This window comes from Leptidea sinapis, chromosome 39 (assembly GCF_905404315.1).
Source record: "Leptidea sinapis chromosome 39, ilLepSina1.1, whole genome shotgun sequence".
Lineage (NCBI taxonomy): Eukaryota > Metazoa > Arthropoda > Insecta > Lepidoptera > Pieridae > Leptidea > Leptidea sinapis.
In genome coordinates this window covers 2,271,478-2,289,985 of record NC_066303.1, presented here as the reverse complement: position 1 = coordinate 2,289,985, position 18,508 = coordinate 2,271,478, and the positions used below count along the sequence as shown (strand labels likewise).

The window sequence follows — 18,508 nt, the reverse complement described above, 5'->3', positions numbered from 1 at the left end:
ATACTACTACCGCTTCAAAAACAAATGGGGCTCTGAGAGAGAAGAAGCGGCGCAAGAAACTCTCCCAGCATTCTTTTTTTTTGCGCTCTTTTCAATAAAAATATACAATATTGTACAGTCATTTCTGTCGCTATAAAATAATCACAATCTAGTCCCAGGCTGTCCGATCATTTAGATATTCAGCAGTGGAGTAATAGGATTTACGACAGAGCCATTTTTTATAAAACATTTAAATTTATTTATAGATAATGCCTGAACAGTTGCTGGAACTTTATTGTAGAAGTGTATACATTTACCCTTAAAGCTATTATGTATATTATGAAGCCTACTAGAATTAGTTACAAGCAATCCCTTATTTCTAGTGTTATAATAATGAAAATCACTATTAAGAGCAAAAAGGTGACGATTTTTGTGAACATATATTACATTTTCATAAATGTACTGACAATGAACATTCATAATATTTATTTCTTTAAATTTTTCTTTGAGAGACTGTCTATAACCAAGCTGATATATAGCACGAACAGCTCTCTTTTGCAGTGCAAACACTATTTCAATGTCTGCAGCATGACCCCATAGTAATATACCGTACGTCATGATGCTGTGAAAGTAACTAAAGTACACTAATCTAGCGGTCGCAACATTCGTGTACTCTCTAATCTTTCTAACTGCATATGCCGAAGATCTGATTCTATCTGCTAGATGGGTCATATGTGGACCCCACTGAAGCTTTTTATCTAACGTGATACCCAAGAAGACCGTAGTGTCCACAAGTTCCAATCTCTGGTCATTTATAAGTACGTTGGTTTGTACCTCCGCTGTGTTTGGTGTAATGAACCGTAAACACTTTGTTTTTTTACTGTTTAAGTGCAGATTATTCGTCTCAAACCAACGCACTATCTTTGAGAGTGCATTGCTTAGCTCGTCATCAATATCCACACGTCGCTTCACTTTAAAAATAAGTGAAGTACCATCAGCAAACAATACAATCTCATGGCTATCATCTACCACAAACGGTAGATCGTTAATATATATAAGAAACAAGAAAGGACCGATAATAGAACCCTGTGGAACACCTATTCCCACAGGTTTACCCGAAGACCGTTTGCCATTTACATCGACTATCTGAACTCTTTCGACTAAATATTTTAACAGATTTAGGGCTCTATTTTTCACTCCATAATGTTTTAGGAGTAAAGTTTCATGGTGGACGCAGTCAAATGCTTTTGACAAATCACAAAAAATGCCCAAGCATCCTGTGACTCTTCCCAGGCGTCAAAGATGTGCTCAATGAGTCTAGTACCCGCATTAATTGTTGATGAGCCCCTAGTGAAACCAAACTGATTTTTGTCCATTAATTTGCATTTGTAGCTGTTGAAGCAAAAGTTTTTCAAAAATTTTACTAAAAACAGGCAGCACTGAAATAGGTCTGAAATTAGCAGGGTCAAAAGAACTGCCCGATTTAAACAAAGGTATAACTTTGCTGTGTTTCATGAGGTCAGGGAAGACACCCTCATCTATATATAACGATTAAAATAACAATGTTGAAAGTACTTTAGGATGATAATAATTATTCAAGGCAATACTAATTTCATTGTTTTAAAATTTTTGTTAAACTTTAATGTTTTTCTTAGGAATATCATTATTTTTCCAAAAAAAAAAGAGTGTATATTTTCAATGTTAATATGAATAGCAAAAATTTTAGCGTTATGTCATTGATTGCCATACGTTCTCATTCATAGTTTTTATTTACAAGGATGTATGGTATGGTATACACCTTGCTTTTACTTAGTTAAGTATCTTAATTTAAAAAAAACAGGGCGGGTTCTAAAGACAACACGACAAAAGTGAAAAAATCATCAGGGTGAGGTTCATAAAATGAGAATTAAAATATGTATACAAATGATTTAAGTTTTCTTTAGTGTTAATTCCGCTAATATTTGTTTTTAAAACAATTCGACACGTGTTTCGCCTCTACACGTCCTGAGGATGCCTCGTGTCGAATTGTTCAAAAACAAATATTGGCGGAATTAACACTAAAGAAAACTTAAATCATTTGTATAATAATGGTTTTCCGCAAAGTAACGCCTAATTCAATAAATTTTCTTAAAATATGTACACAATATTACATAATGTACACCGGTACACCGGTGTATTTCACTACACAAATGCATACATACAAAAATACATATCAAAATTGAAATAACTTTTTTGTTACGAAAATTGTAGAAGTTAAATCATTACAATAATCTGTTAGGTTTTTCCTGTTTCTGTAATGTAAGAATGTCACAGCAGAACTGTCAAACTGTGTGTCAAAAAGTTTTTTTTAGTATTACTAGCCGTTCCCGCCCACTTCGCTGTGCGAATTTTAAAAGGAAAGATCGTTGGAATTCGCAAAATACCATAAACCATCTAGGATAAATTTCGCATCAAATGGTGGTAGTTTCATGTCGATACGATCAATGGTTTAGGCGTGAAAGATTCTCAAACAAAGACTATTTTCATTATATATACGAGTAGGTTTATACGGAAATAAAGTTCGAAATAAAAAATATTAAGGGCCACGTATCGAAATAAAATAAAAGATATCTCAAGTTGGATCAAACTGCACATAGTGTGCAGTAGTTTAGAAGTTTCATTTAGTTTCCCGAACCGATACGACTTAGGTACCATCAAGAAAAGGGCATACTCCCTTATACCCATACCTTAAGCCCCGACATATCTTGTTTGTATTTTTATGTAATATAAAGATATTATATCCTACTAATATTATAAATGTGAAAGTTTGTATGTCTGGATGTATGTTTGAACTTCTTTAACGAAAAATCTTATGAATAGATTTTGATGAAACTTTACAATAATAAAGCTTACACACAAGAATAACAAATAGTCTATAATTTATAAAACTATAGTGTGAATTATACAAAATATAAAAGAAGTGTGATTGTTACTAATGAATACAACTAGCGCCATATCTTATCAACTAGCAAGCAAAATATCAATACAATTTATATGGCAAAACAACGTTTGCCGGGTCAGCTAGTAAATTAGTGTATACAATACTCTAGTAAATTTTACCCTGACTTATTTCGCTGCGTTGATCGACTCGAGCCGTCCTTACCCGAACGTTACAAACCTACACGTGACATTTTTATTCGTAATTAAGTATCTTCTCTATTAAGTATACTTAGTGAAACTCAATATTATTTCCTTTATAACGTTGCGCCCGTTTTTTATTTTTTTATGATAGTAAGGGACGAGATGAGCAGGACGTTCAGCTTATGGTAATTGATACACCCTGTCCATTACAATGCAGTGCCATTCAGGATTCTTTAAGAACCAAAATAAATCTGAGCGGCTCTACAATTACGTTCGTCACCTTGAGACCTAAGATATTTAGTCTCATTTGCCCAGAATATCACTAGCTACGGCGCAGTTCTGACCGAAACAAAGTAATGCTTACACATTACTGCTTCACGGCAGAAATAGGCACAGTTTTTTTCCAAATAATCAAGAGTTATTGTCGTAAAAGAATAATACATTCAACATCTTAGAGCTAGTGATCACCGTCGGCCACATTCTCTTGCAACACCATAGGAATCACAAGAGCGTTGCCGGCCTTTATGGAAGGTGTACGCGCTTTTTCTTGAAGGTATCCATGTCGTTTCGTCCCGGACACACCTTACAAGGAAGCTCATTCCACAGCTTTGTAGTACGTGGAAGAAAGCTCCTTGAAAATCGCAAATTGTTTTTTTTTTGTGGTAAACGCGCAAACGGGGTTAAATATAACAAGGTTCAATGTACCCCATTCCGTGATCTTCTCGAGAGAGGACTCGATAGAAGACACAAGTTTCTCCCGGCACTGGTCGCCGATACTGCATCACCAGTGCTGTCGTCTGCATTGCAATGTATGTTGCAGGTGTCCAACATATCATTGATATGCAGAAGAAACAGCGTGGGAGATAGCACACAGCCTTGGGGCACTCCTGCGTTCACGGGCTTCGGGTTCGAGCAATAACCGTCGACAATGACCTATATGCTTCGCCCTGTGAGGAAACTGGAGGTCAACTTGCATAAGCTTCCGGGAGGCCCAAATTATGGAAGTTTTAAGAGCAGTGCCTTGTGCCAAACACGATCAAAGGCCTTCCCTATACCCAGGCTAACTGCCAGGCCTTCCCCCTTACTTTCGATAGCTGCCGCACATCTATGCGTTAGGTATACCAGAAGATCGCCTGCCGACTGACCATGGCGAAAGCCGTACTGTCACTCGTTGATCAACTAGTGACCTTCTAAATATACCAAGAGCTGGTGGTTAATTACGCTCGCCATGATTTTGTAGAGCAGGGATGTAATAGTACTAGGCCTGTAGTTTGCCGGATCCGAACTGTCTTGTCCCTACCCTCTCACGGCAACAGCAAATACCCTCCCTAATGTACACACATACCCCGGCGACAAAAACTTATGCTCAATTTTGTACCCAGGGTACGTTAAATATGACGTATTGCTAGGTTGGTATATCTGCGTCTCCGTAAGGAAACACAAGGCCGGCTGCGCCGTCTCAATATGGTGGTGGACGGCGTTTAAATTGAGTGTGGATTGCCCTGATATTGCAAAAGTCCACGTTGAGCACAGAACGAGGTGCCATGGTGTTACTGCCTCGTATGTCCTCCCCAAGTCCCCAGAATACGACGGGCAGCCCGAGCGAGAATGCTCGGGGAGGGATTCTCCGGCTCTGGTAGAGCCGGTACCCTCCTGGGGTTATATCTCTTTTAGGACCGCTTACTTTCAAATTCTGGTTGAAGAGGGTGAGGGGGGGGATGGCGTCCGGTCTTCGACACTAACCTATGCAAAACATAGTGACTATTCTGTGCGGGTGTGGTAATTAACCCGGACAAGTCTGACCCGATCGTGCTGACGTCATAAGACAACAGCGTGACTCTCCCACTTCTTCAAGTCCCTTAGACGCCTCTTACGACCATCCTTGGGCCTGGGACTCCCCTATTCTTTTTACGCCCCGGGGACGAACAGGGCAATTATTCGATTGTAATTTTTTTTTTGTTGTAAATTCACGGCTAAATTCAAGTAGAAGACACATAACAATGAGTCATAATATAATTTACACAAAGCCACCGTTCCTAATTACGTTCTCTAGATAACTAATGGTTCTATTTTCTTATATCTCTGAAAGTGACAGCCCTAAATTAGTGAGTAGGTGAGTGACGTCACAGCCGTGTTTGCTAAGGGCTCAGCAACGTAACACATAGCACCGGACGTTTTATATGGAGTAATTTGGACTCGGGGATATAAGACATTGCGATAAATGACATACTAGGCCTTTTCGATGTATTGGCAATAATTAATCGCGTCAAATACGGTACAGTACGTTTTATTAAATAATACTTAGATCATTTATATGTGTAGATAGGCTGTGACAGCTCATGTCGAAAAAATAGCGGCCAACGTTAACCTCTATTTGCAGCAAGGCAACAACAGAATAATTTGACATACGCATCGCGAGTGTAAAACGTAGCTGATATGCACACTAGAGTAATAAACCTGCCCTGTTGTCATGGTATGCCTTACAACTAGAGGCTCTATCTAGACGTATAAATTATCTAAGACATAATAATATATAATTAGGAAAAAATATTTTATAGCAGCACTTTCGCTGAAAGTTCTCTAAATTACCCGGTTTTTTTTATTATAAATATAAAAGTATTATATTCCCGGTTTCTGAATTTATTGACGTATGGTTATCACATGCGTCAATAAAATACAAATATAGGATAAATACAAACAGTTTAAAAAAACTAAAAAACACGATTTGGTTTAATACTATATAATGGTTGAAATTTAAAATGAACATCAATTCCTGCCTTTATAGATAAAAAAATTATATAAATTATCAAAAATCTTATTTAAAAATTTTATCAAATTAAGTTATTGTCATCGGTCCTCGATAAATCTACGAAGCCTGAACGAAATCTTAAAGTGGAACAAAATCGCGCCCAAATGAGTCGGTTACAAACAAACATACATACAGGTGAAGCTTATAAAAAGCGTGTGAAAAAGGTAACTATCCCTTACAAGTGTGGTAAAAAATCGTATACGCAACAAGGAAGGGAGAAAGGCCATCTCAAACCTAGCTTACTTCCATAATATGCTATAGATATAACGTACCTATTGTTTTACTAAGCGCTGTATTACCTGACCGCTGTGAAGTCATTCCATTGACTCCGCGCGACTCTCACTCAACTTATATCATGCTAACTTACATCTTCAATTAGCCTGTTATCAAAAATGCAGTGCTGAACGCATATACATTCAGTCCATTTAGTATTTTCTTTGATTGATGTGCTTACATGATATTTAAATAAAACACTTTTTAATGAATTAAAACGCGTGTAATTATAACGATGTTTGATTACATTTTGCGTAAAAGTTACATTTTTATTATTATTTTAGTTAACCAAAACCGAAACGAGTCCCTCATCTGTAAAAGTTACAATAACACGCGTCTTAATGCATTAAAAACTGTTTTATTTAAATCATTGAATTTATCTACAAATGTATTAGTTGCCATTAGAGAGGACAATTAAAACATATTTCTTAATATTGCTGTAATGTAAATAAATGTGTGACTCAATATAATAAACGTTTTCATGTATTTTATTAAAAAAAAACTAGCTGACCCAGCAAACGTTGTATTGCCGATATTAAAATCGTGATACAAAAGTAACTGTTGATCGTAGATGGGTGAAAATTTGAAGTTGTATGTATTTTTGACTCATAATCAAACAAATTTAAAAAAAAACAGGTCATTAAAATTAAAAAAAAAAATTGGCGTGGACCATTTAGGGGGATGAAAAATAGATGTTGTCCGATTCTCAGACCTACCCAATATGCACTCAAAATTTCATGAGAATCGGTCAAGCCGTTTCGAAGGAGTTTAACTACAAACACCGCGACATGAGAATTTTATATATTAGATATGTTTCAATTGTACTTAATAAGAATATAAAACATTATTACACATGTCTGATATGACAAAAGTATTTTTTTTTTATCACAGAATGTAATACTTAATACACACACACACGCCCTGTTGTCGTCGGTGTAGGCAGAGACAATAGAATGCCACTTGTTTTTATCCTTACAAACCTCACGCGCTTCCTCTTCATTCATTTCTCTTTTCATACAAGCTCGCCGGCTGCGGTTAATTCAATTAGAAAATTCATGCTCTTAAATAACGCTAGCCGTTAGTAAATATCGAAAAATGTGTTACCGATGACCATAACTAGTTGTAACAGACTAATATTCAATCCTTATTAGAATCAACTTCTAAAACAGTATATAAATATTATTTCAACACTATTCTAAGTCGAAAAATATCCTGTCAAGTGAACTGAATTGTGTGGAATAAAATCTTTTAAATATGTCTCCAGGGCCCGGTGAAGTTGTTTAGAATATTTACGGTTTCAACGGTTCATTTGCTCGGAATTGTACGCACGCATGAGAGAATAATAGTTTACAATATTATCTGGGTGTCCTTTTTAGATGTAACTTGTTGAAGTGAAAACTTTTTCAGCATCGATGTGATTTGAAACTCGATGAAACGAAAAAGCGATACAACAGTAAAAAGAGACAGACACATCAATTTATAAGATTTAACGTGGGAGAAAATGAGATAGGCAGCATTATACCGTCTTTTGATACCAGGCGATCATAGGTGAAGAAGAGATTGTGTTCTGTATGACGCGAGTATACTTTAATATATTATGACGTCATGCGCACGACGTATTACTACATAGACACCAGGAGAACATAAATATGGTAGGGATGATAGTAATGTTTTTATAGCGGTTGAAATCATGTGTCATCCTAGCAATATCTACCAGGACTTCATAATATGCACTTTAGTGGTTCATGTACAATGCAGGTTTCGCTTCAGAAATGTGTACTTTATACCCAAGCAATTTTTTTGGTAAAATATTTAATACGTAAAAAATACAAGCTACTGCCCGCGACATCGTCCGCGTGGACGCTGTGAAGCAGCAATAGTAGATAACCTAGGGTCGAAAGAATGAATTCCCGAGGTATTTCGACGCCCGAGCGCAGCAAGGGCGGCTATAGTCCGAGTAGGAATTGATTCTTTTACCAGTGTTTAAAAAAAGTTTAAACACTTTACTTTTCATTTCGAATATGAGGAAAATAAAACTAGTTATTTATCTAAACTACTTATTGATAATATATTATAATATTAGTAGTACCTATTTAAACTTAATTGTCAAATTAGGATAATTTATGTCGACCTTTTAAATTTTAATTAAGGAACTCACCGCGTAGTTGTTGCGGCTTATTCCGCTTAGAAAGACACATGGCATTTCTTTAAATTAGTTTTTTTTTTACATAAAACTCTTCATAGCTGAAATCAGTTTTATTTTTACAGTTCATTCCGGCCCTTAGGTGGGAAGTAATTTGTATGAGTTTTTCCCTCTCTATGGAGGGAAGCAGCATTTTCCACCCAATAATCAGATCAAAACAACATTACTTTCCGAGTATGAGAAATGAAAAATACTATGCCTTGATATAGCATGAGATTATGTAGCCTCCTATATAATGTTTGGACCCCTCCTATATAATATTTATGAAAAAATAAATCAAATTAATCTATTCCGTAGTTTGTGCGTTTAGCCTGGAGAGCGTTTTTTTTTGAAGTTATAGTTCTTTAGGCGCGTTATGAAAAAATAAGTGTGAAATTTTAAAATGCGCGCTTATCACTGTAACATAAAAGTAACAGGGTGAAGTTGGTGCCTAAAATTTTCTAACGTTTGCGACATTCGTTATTTTTTTCACAGTAATGCTTACACATTACTGTGTTTCGGTCTAAAGGGCGCCGTATCTAGTGAAATTACTGGGCAAATGAGACTTAACTTCCTATGTCTCAAGCTAACGAGCGCAATTGTATTGCCACTCAGAATTTTTGTGTTTTTCAAGAATTCTGAGTAATGGGCAGAGCGTATCAATTACCATCAACTGAAAGTCCTGCTTGTCTCGTCCCTTATTTAAAAAAAAATACTATGTAACTAAAAACTATACTGTGTACCTAAAAACCATACTGAGTAACTAAAAACAATACTGTGTAACTAATAGCTGCAATTAGAAGAAAAATCACAACTCTTTTTTTTTAATAGTGGTTAGTAGCTTACTAGTGGTTTACATTTTAAAATACTAAGCTGTTAATTTCAAGTGTGGCTGACTGTTTACGATTTGTCAATCAAAATCGGTTACCTTAAAAATAGACTTGCTTTCCTTGTCTATCTTGCTTGTTTCTCCGTTAAATATGGTTTTCTCTCTCACACGCTCTGTTAGTATACTTATATATAATTGAAAACGAGAACTTCTCTAACATAGACCGATAAAATTATCAGAAATATCGCTCCAACTAGATAACGTACTTCCTAAGAATAATAACTGTTTTATTGCGGCAACTGTTATATGCTTGTGTGCGTGGCATCTTGACTCTCAATGGCACCTTTTAAGTTTTGTAACATACGCTTTGTGTAAAAGGCCGTTTGTTAAAGGCCGGCAACGCTCTTGTGATTCCTCTGGTGTTGCAAGAGAATGTGGGCGGCGGTGATCACTTAACCCCAGGTGACCCGTACGCTCGTTTGTCCTCCTATTCAATAAAAAAAATATATAAAATACTTACTTATGATATATTGTGATCCCAGTGTCTTTCTTATTTCTTGCACTATTATTTTAACAAAGTCTTACTATACAACCCGGCATTTAAGTTTCAATTATTAGCAAAGTTTAACAGAACATGTGGCACGTCAACGTCACACATAATTGTTCATTAGCATTAATTGCCGCACTTTGCGACTACGCCTGCGGTATCTAGTTGAAGCGCAGCGGACACCAATCCATAATTTTAGTAGTCAGTATTGTCACAAATTAATCATAATTGAATTAGGTTGACAAGTGCTGTTTGCAGTACGCTTGATGAGGGAGCGACTTGACAATTTCGAATAGTGTTAAGTTTGTGGATATAATTGATATAACTTTCCAAAGTAAACCACTGCAAGACCGGAAATACAAACTTATTTAGCTGTTTGACCTAATATGCTGCCACCGAATTCAATCTATGCAGGCCACGCCGCAAATTAGAATATCCTCCCCACCATCTGAATGTGCGGCGTTCCTCCACAGTGTGGATTCAAGGATCTTTCTTATACGTGCAACCAAGCTGTGGAATGAGTTTGTGTCGAGTAGCAACATAAGTTATAAGCAATGACTTTGACGTTTTAAAATTACTGTTCCCCTCACCCCCTTTCCTCTATAAAATGTCAAATTCAATTTGAATTTTAATATATTACTCTTGCTGAGATTTTTCACGAAGAGACACCATCTTGTCGTTTTAATATACGCAACACTGCATTCAAAGTTAACGCATTTCTAAAATCATCAAAAGTTAATAACCATAGTTCGTCCAAAGCATATAAAATCAGTCTTCCTCACCGCTACTGAACAGTTTGATTACCATGGATTTATATGGACCACCAAGATTTTATATTATAAATACAAACACGAAGATACCTATTACAAGCTTAATTTAATGCAAGTTTCATTGATTTTTTTTATTTAGTTACAGCCCTGGACGCAAGTCCTTTAAGCCAAACAAGAAATAAATTTACATTTATTATTAAACAAATATGATAAAAATTCTAAATATTAACAGTTTCTCTACAGTGCTACAGATAAAATTATAAATAATAATATAAAAGTTTCAATTTTTTTATTTTGTCCACAGATAAATCACCGACTTTCGAGCACATGAGAAGCACACACAAAATTCAAACTCACAATGACATCGTCAATCGTAAGGTAGCCACAGACAACGAATAATATGGCGGATAACAAGGAATGGGCGGGATTCTACGGCGTCGAGAACCGTTCGAATTTCAAAATTGAAGATGACATTTATCAAGGCACGCTGGATTTTCCCGCCAAATCGAACTACAGCTTATACGAAAACCAAACATTTGATCCAGAATATTCAAATTTTACCACAGACGACTTTTGCACATCGAATTATTCACACGTATATTTGAACGTAACGTGCGAGTTCCCTGTTAATTATGCTGAGCCAATGTATGGGTACGTATGATTAGCATTACAATTCATTATTTTATATAACTAAGTCAGTTTTACATCTTAATGCTTACTATGCAATATATTATTATTTTTTGTCAATGGGGTAGCCTAATTTAAAACCTATGCATTTAAGAGTAATATAATTTATGTATTTAAGCTGTTTTTTTGTAGCGAAAATTCACAAGGTAAAGTAAATTTTGGCATCTATGTGTGAAATCCAACGCCTAAAATTAGGGTAAGTATGGGCCTAGAGGCCTTTTCTGAAGTCCTTGCCATTGTCAAATGTGCAGAGATTAATCTGGGAAAAACCCGCGAAGCTAAAAACACATTCAAGTCATACTTAGATGAGTATCAAAACATCTAGACATTGATGGAAACGATAGAGTGTATGGACTTGCTAGAAAAGGAACTAGAATGAATTGTGGTCAGCATTGTTCGCGAACGGTATGAGCAGTGTCCTCATACGAGCATTGCAATCTCTTTATAGAGATTCTAGTGCTTGTGTAAGGATAAACGGGGCATACACTAAATGGTTTAATATCGAAAAAGGTGTAAGACAGGGATGAGTAGCGTCACCGTGGCCGTTTAATCTGTTCATGAACAATTGCTTGACAGATTTAAAAGAGAATGAAAGTGGGTTAAGAATGAATGAGTTACTCGTCAAATGTTTTCTCTATGCTGATGACGAAGTATTACTTGCATCTTCGGCCGAGGAGTTGCAGGAGATGGTAACTGCTATGAATGGAGCTTTTGGTAGAAAGGGAATGAAGATGAATGTAAAGAAGACGAAAGTGATGGTGCTTGAAAGAGATGAGGTAGTGACAGACTGCAATATGGTGATTGGAAATGAAAAAAATTAACAGGTGAATGAGTTTGTGTATCTGGGTTCTATTTTTACAAGAGATGGAAAGTATGAGAGTGATAATGTAGCTTTTCACTCCTTTATGAGCAGGCAGAAGATGTCTAATAAGGCTCGTTTGGCTGTGCATGAGGGGTGTTGGTTCCAACACTCATTGGCAGAAGAAACATGAAAGCAGAATAAATGCTGTTGAGATGAGAGCGTTGAGAAGTATGATAGGAGTTAAACTGAGTGACAGGATAAGAAATAGTGAGATAAGGAAACGTTGTGGTCTGAAAGAATATGTTGTGACAAAAATTGAGAAAGGTATGCTGAGATGGTTTGGACATGTCGAGAGAATGAATGAAGAACGATTGACGAATAAAGTATAAGGCCAATGTGAATGAAAGTGTTGGAAGGGGTAGACCTAGGCGGACGTTTCAAGATCAAATCAGGGACGTCTTGAAAATAGGCCAGGTCAAGCTTACTTAATAACTTTGGAAATGCAGGGAAATTTGTAAATGGACAAACGTATAAACTTAAGATTTAAATACAAATCTGTCTAAAGAGTGATTATAATTTCATAGAATCTTTAGAGTAATAAGAATACTTTAGAGATAGTATTCTTAACACATATATAGAACGTAAAGAAACACTTAAAGAAAATGCGCATGCAATTTGCAACACGCAGTCTCTTCCAAGAAGCATAGGAAATAAACTAGTTACTGGTAATATTCTCTGCTTCTGCACAACACTAATACACAAAGGAAGTAACATCTAATCGCGGCAAGCAAAAAAAATTCAACTTTCTATGACCCATCCGAAAATCTGGAACATTCTGAAAGCAACGGGTCTGATAAGTGTTTAAAGAGCTAATGTATTGATCTCTGTAGTGCAGTAGGACGTAAATGGCAAATAATATTAGTAATTTACAATTTGTTCCAATAATAGCATGAATGAATACTTTAAATATATATGTACTAACAATTCTTAACCAAAGCAACGCTAATTTTTCTTCAAGAGTTTAACTTATCAACGACACTTTTTTTTTAAATATGATTATTAGGACTATCAAGTAATGCTAAATAATCTTAAATTATCGCAACTATGGTAAACCAATCTTATAATATTTATCTTAGTTCCTGTACTTAGAGTTTTGATTGGAGATAATTGTTTCAGCTACATCGCTCCGTTTCTTCTCGCCACAACAACAGTAGCCAACACATTGATAGTGGTGGTACTGTCCCGGCGCCACATGCGGACTCCCACGAACGTGGTGCTGATGGCGATGGCTCTTTGTGACATGTTCACCATGCTGTTCCCAGCGCCCTGGCTCTTCTATATGTACACGTTTGGAAACCATTATAAGCCGCTAAGTCCAGTCAGAGCCTGCCAAGCTTGGATGTATATGAATGATGTAAGTAATCAGAAATTGATTATTAGAAAAATAAATCTCTATAGCAGTTGTTTGGTTGTCGAGAACACAGTAATTTAATGAAAATGACGTCAATTCGAAAACTGTCGTGCGAAGTAACGAGCTAACAGCATTTTCGAAGATGAACTTCACTACCAGTGGGAAGCTCCTTTGCACAGGAAGCCGGATAGATGATGGGTACCAGAACGGTGCCGCAATCCGCCGAAGCAGTAATGTGTAAACATAAATGTGTTTCGGTCTGAAGGGGTCCGTTATAGTTATTGAAATTACCGGGCAAATGAGACTTATCATCTTGTCTCAAGGTGACGAGCGCAATTGTAGTGCCTCTCAGAATGTTTGGGTTTTTCAAGAATCCTGAGCGGCACTGCATTTAAGGGCGTAGCTATTACTATCAGCTGAACGTCCTGCTCATTTCGTCCCTTATTTTCATAAAAAATAATTAAATCTCGACTTGAAATGAACATCTCCAGGATGTAATGTGAATAGGGTGCTATAATTTTACTCCAAACTTCAGACACATAGTCCCCAACAAAAAATAACATTTTTCTCTTGATACGTATTTTATTTGCGTAATTACATTCCTTTAATAAATATTTTTCCAATAAAATGTTTTTTAATAGTTCGTTTTTTATTAAATCTGTATCAATGGATTAGCTCTTTCTAAGTGTTTTATAAGAGGAGGTCTACCAAGAATCAAATATTTAGTCTTATCTGCATTTAAGTCTAAAGCACTTCGTTCCGAACACTCAGCAATACGTCAGCGATCAACTGATTTATGGATACTTGAGTCTGCTTATTATTATTATTATTCAAAACCATATTATTATCATTATTCATAACCAAAAAAGTCGACAGTTTACTGTTAATATGCTGCTATCCCCAATTCCCCAAGATGCATTCGGCCGTTTCTAAAAGCGCTCACTAATGTCATTATGTCAATGTCATGCAAAAACAAAGTACCTTTTTAAAAATATAAAATACATGATACTCTTTTGTGGATGTCCGTACCTGCTCTTTATTTACCTCCTTTGAAATCAGATATACTCTATCTTGTATATTTAAACGAGCAATTCTTGTTTATGTATATATATATATAATCTGAATCTCGTAAACGACTCCAACGATTTTAAAGAAATTTACTATACTGGTAGTTAAGGGGGCGAGTAATCGATCTAGCTAGGTTTCAATTTTAAAAAATGTTGTTCTTTCCGTGTTTTAATGAGAAACTGCTACAATAACATTAGAATGTAAAGGTAAAATTCGCAACAATATACAAGACTGTAATAGCTCAGATGGGGCATTGGATGATCTGAAAAGCAGAAGACTCCGGTTCGAATCCAGATGTCCGATTCTTTTTTTTTTGTTCAAGTTTTGTACATTCTTAAAAATCCGAGCAAGTATCGGTTGGCCGGATATTTTGTTCTAATACAAGTTGGCAACCTAGCATTATCCTCCTATTCCGCAAAAAAGATAAAGTTATTAAAAATAAAACTACAAAACATCCTGTGTTTTAGGCCGATAAGCGAAGTAATGGAGCGTTGATGTTTCATAATATTAAGTTTATCAAAGTAAGCACACAGTAACCTAAACCCGTGGGGCGTGATTTTATATAAAAATATATAATATAAAAGATAAACTTGCCCATTATTAAACATATCGTAACTTGTTTTTCTCATAATACTTTTACTTTTCTTATTGAACATTCAAGGGAATTAGAATGTGTGGATGTATTGTAGTGAAAGTTTCTTACAAAGGAAGTGATGGAGCGATATTGAAATAATTTAATTTCGCTTTGAGGCATGGTGAGCTTCGTATTAAAAAAAAACTTATCAATCACAACATCATACGAGATAATAACAATATGTACTTTTGTAAATTAATATTTTTTGTATGGCGGCCTATTGAAGATCACCATCATGATTATTATTGGTTGTTCTAGCCGTAAAAAAACATATTTTTAGTGACAATAAGGGCCGATACAGGAATTGGAGAGCCTATTTTTCCTTAAGTGATACTGCGAAAACTACTGAACAGATCGGATAATAGTTATACCATAAGATGCAGCGTGTTTATGGAGAAGGTTTTAGTATATGTTTATTGGTGATTGCTTATCTGGAACCGGAAAATATTATAAATAACTATATTTTGGTATTTACAAACAATTCAGTCAATGATATTTCATTACGATTCGGTCAATTTATTTACTCCCTACTTAAGGGTCCTTCTGTACTAAGTTATTACGTAATTAACTAACGTAACGACGCTTTATGTTAATTAAATAGATTTACTTGGCCACAGCATGAAAACATAGTGTATTTTTTATACAAATGAAAATTGTAACTAAAATTTATGAACGATGCAGGACTCGCACCCGCGACCTCTCGGGTTCTCTCCGAGCGCTTACCAACTGAGACAACTATCGAAAATTGTTAAGATTTGAAATAGCGACATCTCAAGTCAATATATACCATATTAGGTATATGCAATTATTGGAGTTGAACAGGATACCAACTGTAAAGTAGATCCTGTAGATGAAGCCGCAACCTGAGAGTTGAACAAGACATATCAATATTTACGAATCATGCGTCACTCGAACTGTCGGCATCGGAGTCCCGCATTGTTCATAAATATGGTTACAAATTTAATTTGTATATTTAATTAACAGAAGAGAGGTCGCTCACTTTAAAAATAATAACTATATTTTTTACATTTAATACGTAATATTATTATATATTATGTTAAATTAGATTGTTTAGTGAAAGAAGGCCACGTCAACTTTTTTTTTATGGAATAGGAGGACAAACGAGCGTACGGGTCACCAGGTGTTAAGTGATCACCGCCCACATTCTCTTGCAACACGAGAGGAATCACAAGAGCGTTGCCAGCCTGTGAGGAAGGTGTCAACCTATGTATTAAATTCTATCTGTCTTTAGATGAATAATACCTCTGTCCAAGTATTTATACATAATAACCTCGTCAAATTTTCCAATTTCCATAATAATCTTATTATAATAATACTTAAAAAACAAAGGCTTAGTGATAATATTTCGTTTCACCATTTCAATCAGATTTTCAATGAATAACGAATGTCTTTGAAGCTATTCCCAGCATTTTGTGAAGCTATTCACTGAAATTTCGGGACCATTATTAGTATTCATCCCTACAGTTGAAAATGAAAAGGTAATTACTAATGACTGAAATTTCAAATTACAGCCTTAGGCTGAGCCTTCACTAATGAAATTTTAAAGTAAGGATACACAAAGTACTAACGATGATATTAATAAACAGTGGACGGAAATAAATAGCTGGCATAAAAGACATAAAAGGCATTTATTTTCACAAAATTGATTCCTTTACAATTTTTTTTGGTGTCATATCTAACATACTAGATACTGCTACCGCTTCGGAAACAAATGGCGTTCTGAGAGAGAAGAAGCGGCGCAAGAAAGTCTCCAAACATTATTTATCTTTAGCGTTTTCTTTTTTATGAAATATAAAATATTGTACTGTCATTGCTATTGCTATAAAAGAATCATAATCTTGTCCCAGGCCGTCGGATCACTTATATATTCAGCTGTGGAGTAGTAGAATTTACGACAGAGCCATTTTTAAATAAAATATTAAAATTTATTTAAAGATAATGCCTGAACAGCGATTGGTACTTTATTAAAGCTATTATGTATCTTATGAAGCCTACTAGAATTTGTTGCAAACAATCCCTTATTTCTAGTGTTATAATAATAAAGTCAAAAAATGAATATTAAAGTCAAAGAAAAAAAAACTAATGTTAGTAACATCTAGTGCTAGAGCTGCATTCAGTTTTGGCCAGGTGATAACAACCGTCATTAGAATAAATATGTATTATAAATATTCGGAAACTTTGATCATATTGCTAAAGTATACCAGTGGGAGGCTCCTTTGCACAGGATGCCGGCTAGATTATGGGTACCACAACGGCGCCTATTTCTGTCGTGAAGAAGTAATGTGTAAGGGCGCCGTAGCTAGTTAAATTACTGGACGAATGAGACTAAACTTGCTATGTCTCAAGGTGACTAGCGCAATTGTAGTGCCGCTCAGAATTTTTGGGTTTTTCAAGAATGCTGAGCGGCACTGCATTGTAATTGTCACGGCGTATCAATTACCATCAGCTGAACGTCTTGATCGTCTCGTCCCTTTTTTTCATAATAAAAAAAGAACCTGCCGTCGCACAACACACCATAAATTAGAATGTCATCCCCATGATTTTGATGTGTGGCGTTCCTATACAGTGTGGTTTTCAAGGAACGTTCATCCACGTACAACCAAGCTGTGTAATGAGTTTCCTTGTGCGGTGTTTCCGGGACTATACGACATCTTCAAAAAAAGCGCGTACACTTTGTTGCAAGTGAATGTGGGCGGTGGTGATCACTTAACACCAGGTGATCCGTACGCTTTTGTCCTCCTCTCCCAGAAACTATTGCAGCAATTCAAATTAATAGGCCGTATAAGAAACAGTGTAACTACCATAAAATATATATGTCCTTTGGTTAGCTATTTTACTACTTTTGGTTACGTTTATAAATATATCTCCATTGTTTCAGGTCATTCCCGCGATGTTCCACACGGCTAGCATATGGCTAACACTGGCTCTAGCCGTGCAGAGATACATATATGTATGCCACGCGCCCGTTGCGAGAACCTGGTAAATATTTTAAAAAATAGTAGATTTTACGACGAGGGCACGAAACGAAGCATTTTCATCCGAGACTTATAGCATGATAGTAATATCGAGGATAAGAAATTAATAAACGCACGAAAAAACAAGTCCTGTTTCCCGCCGCTTTTTTTTAAATCTTACGACATTGATTAGGCTTGGGCTCCAGACCTATACAGCCTACTATCAAATTAATTCTGAAATATATTTATATATATATTTTAATCAATTTAATAACCTACCGTATTTTAATTTTAATATCTTTTATGTCTTAAAAAACACACGAGGCAAATAAATTAAAGTAAATATTATGAAATAACAAATTCTATCTATCTTTTTATTGTGTTTGGCTGTATGGCTCATTTTCTTTGCCTTAATATAGATA

General features: G+C 35.6%; 1 protein-coding gene across 10 annotated transcripts in view; it reads left to right on the top strand.

Annotated features, from left to right (window-relative positions):
* Positions 1–18,508, top strand: part of LOC126976179 (sex peptide receptor) — a 200,640-nt gene that overhangs the window by 172,640 nt on the left and 9,492 nt on the right. For all 10 annotated transcript variants that reach the window (XM_050824415.1, XM_050824420.1, XM_050824423.1 and 7 more), the window contains 3 exons: positions 10,814–11,160; positions 13,175–13,412; positions 18,011–18,111. In XM_050824415.1, the coding sequence (XP_050680372.1) occupies positions 10,910–11,160; positions 13,175–13,412; positions 18,011–18,111 (590 nt within the window). In that variant the 5' untranslated portion in view covers positions 10,814–10,909. The remainder of the gene's footprint in view (positions 1–10,813; positions 11,161–13,174; positions 13,413–18,010; positions 18,112–18,508) is intronic.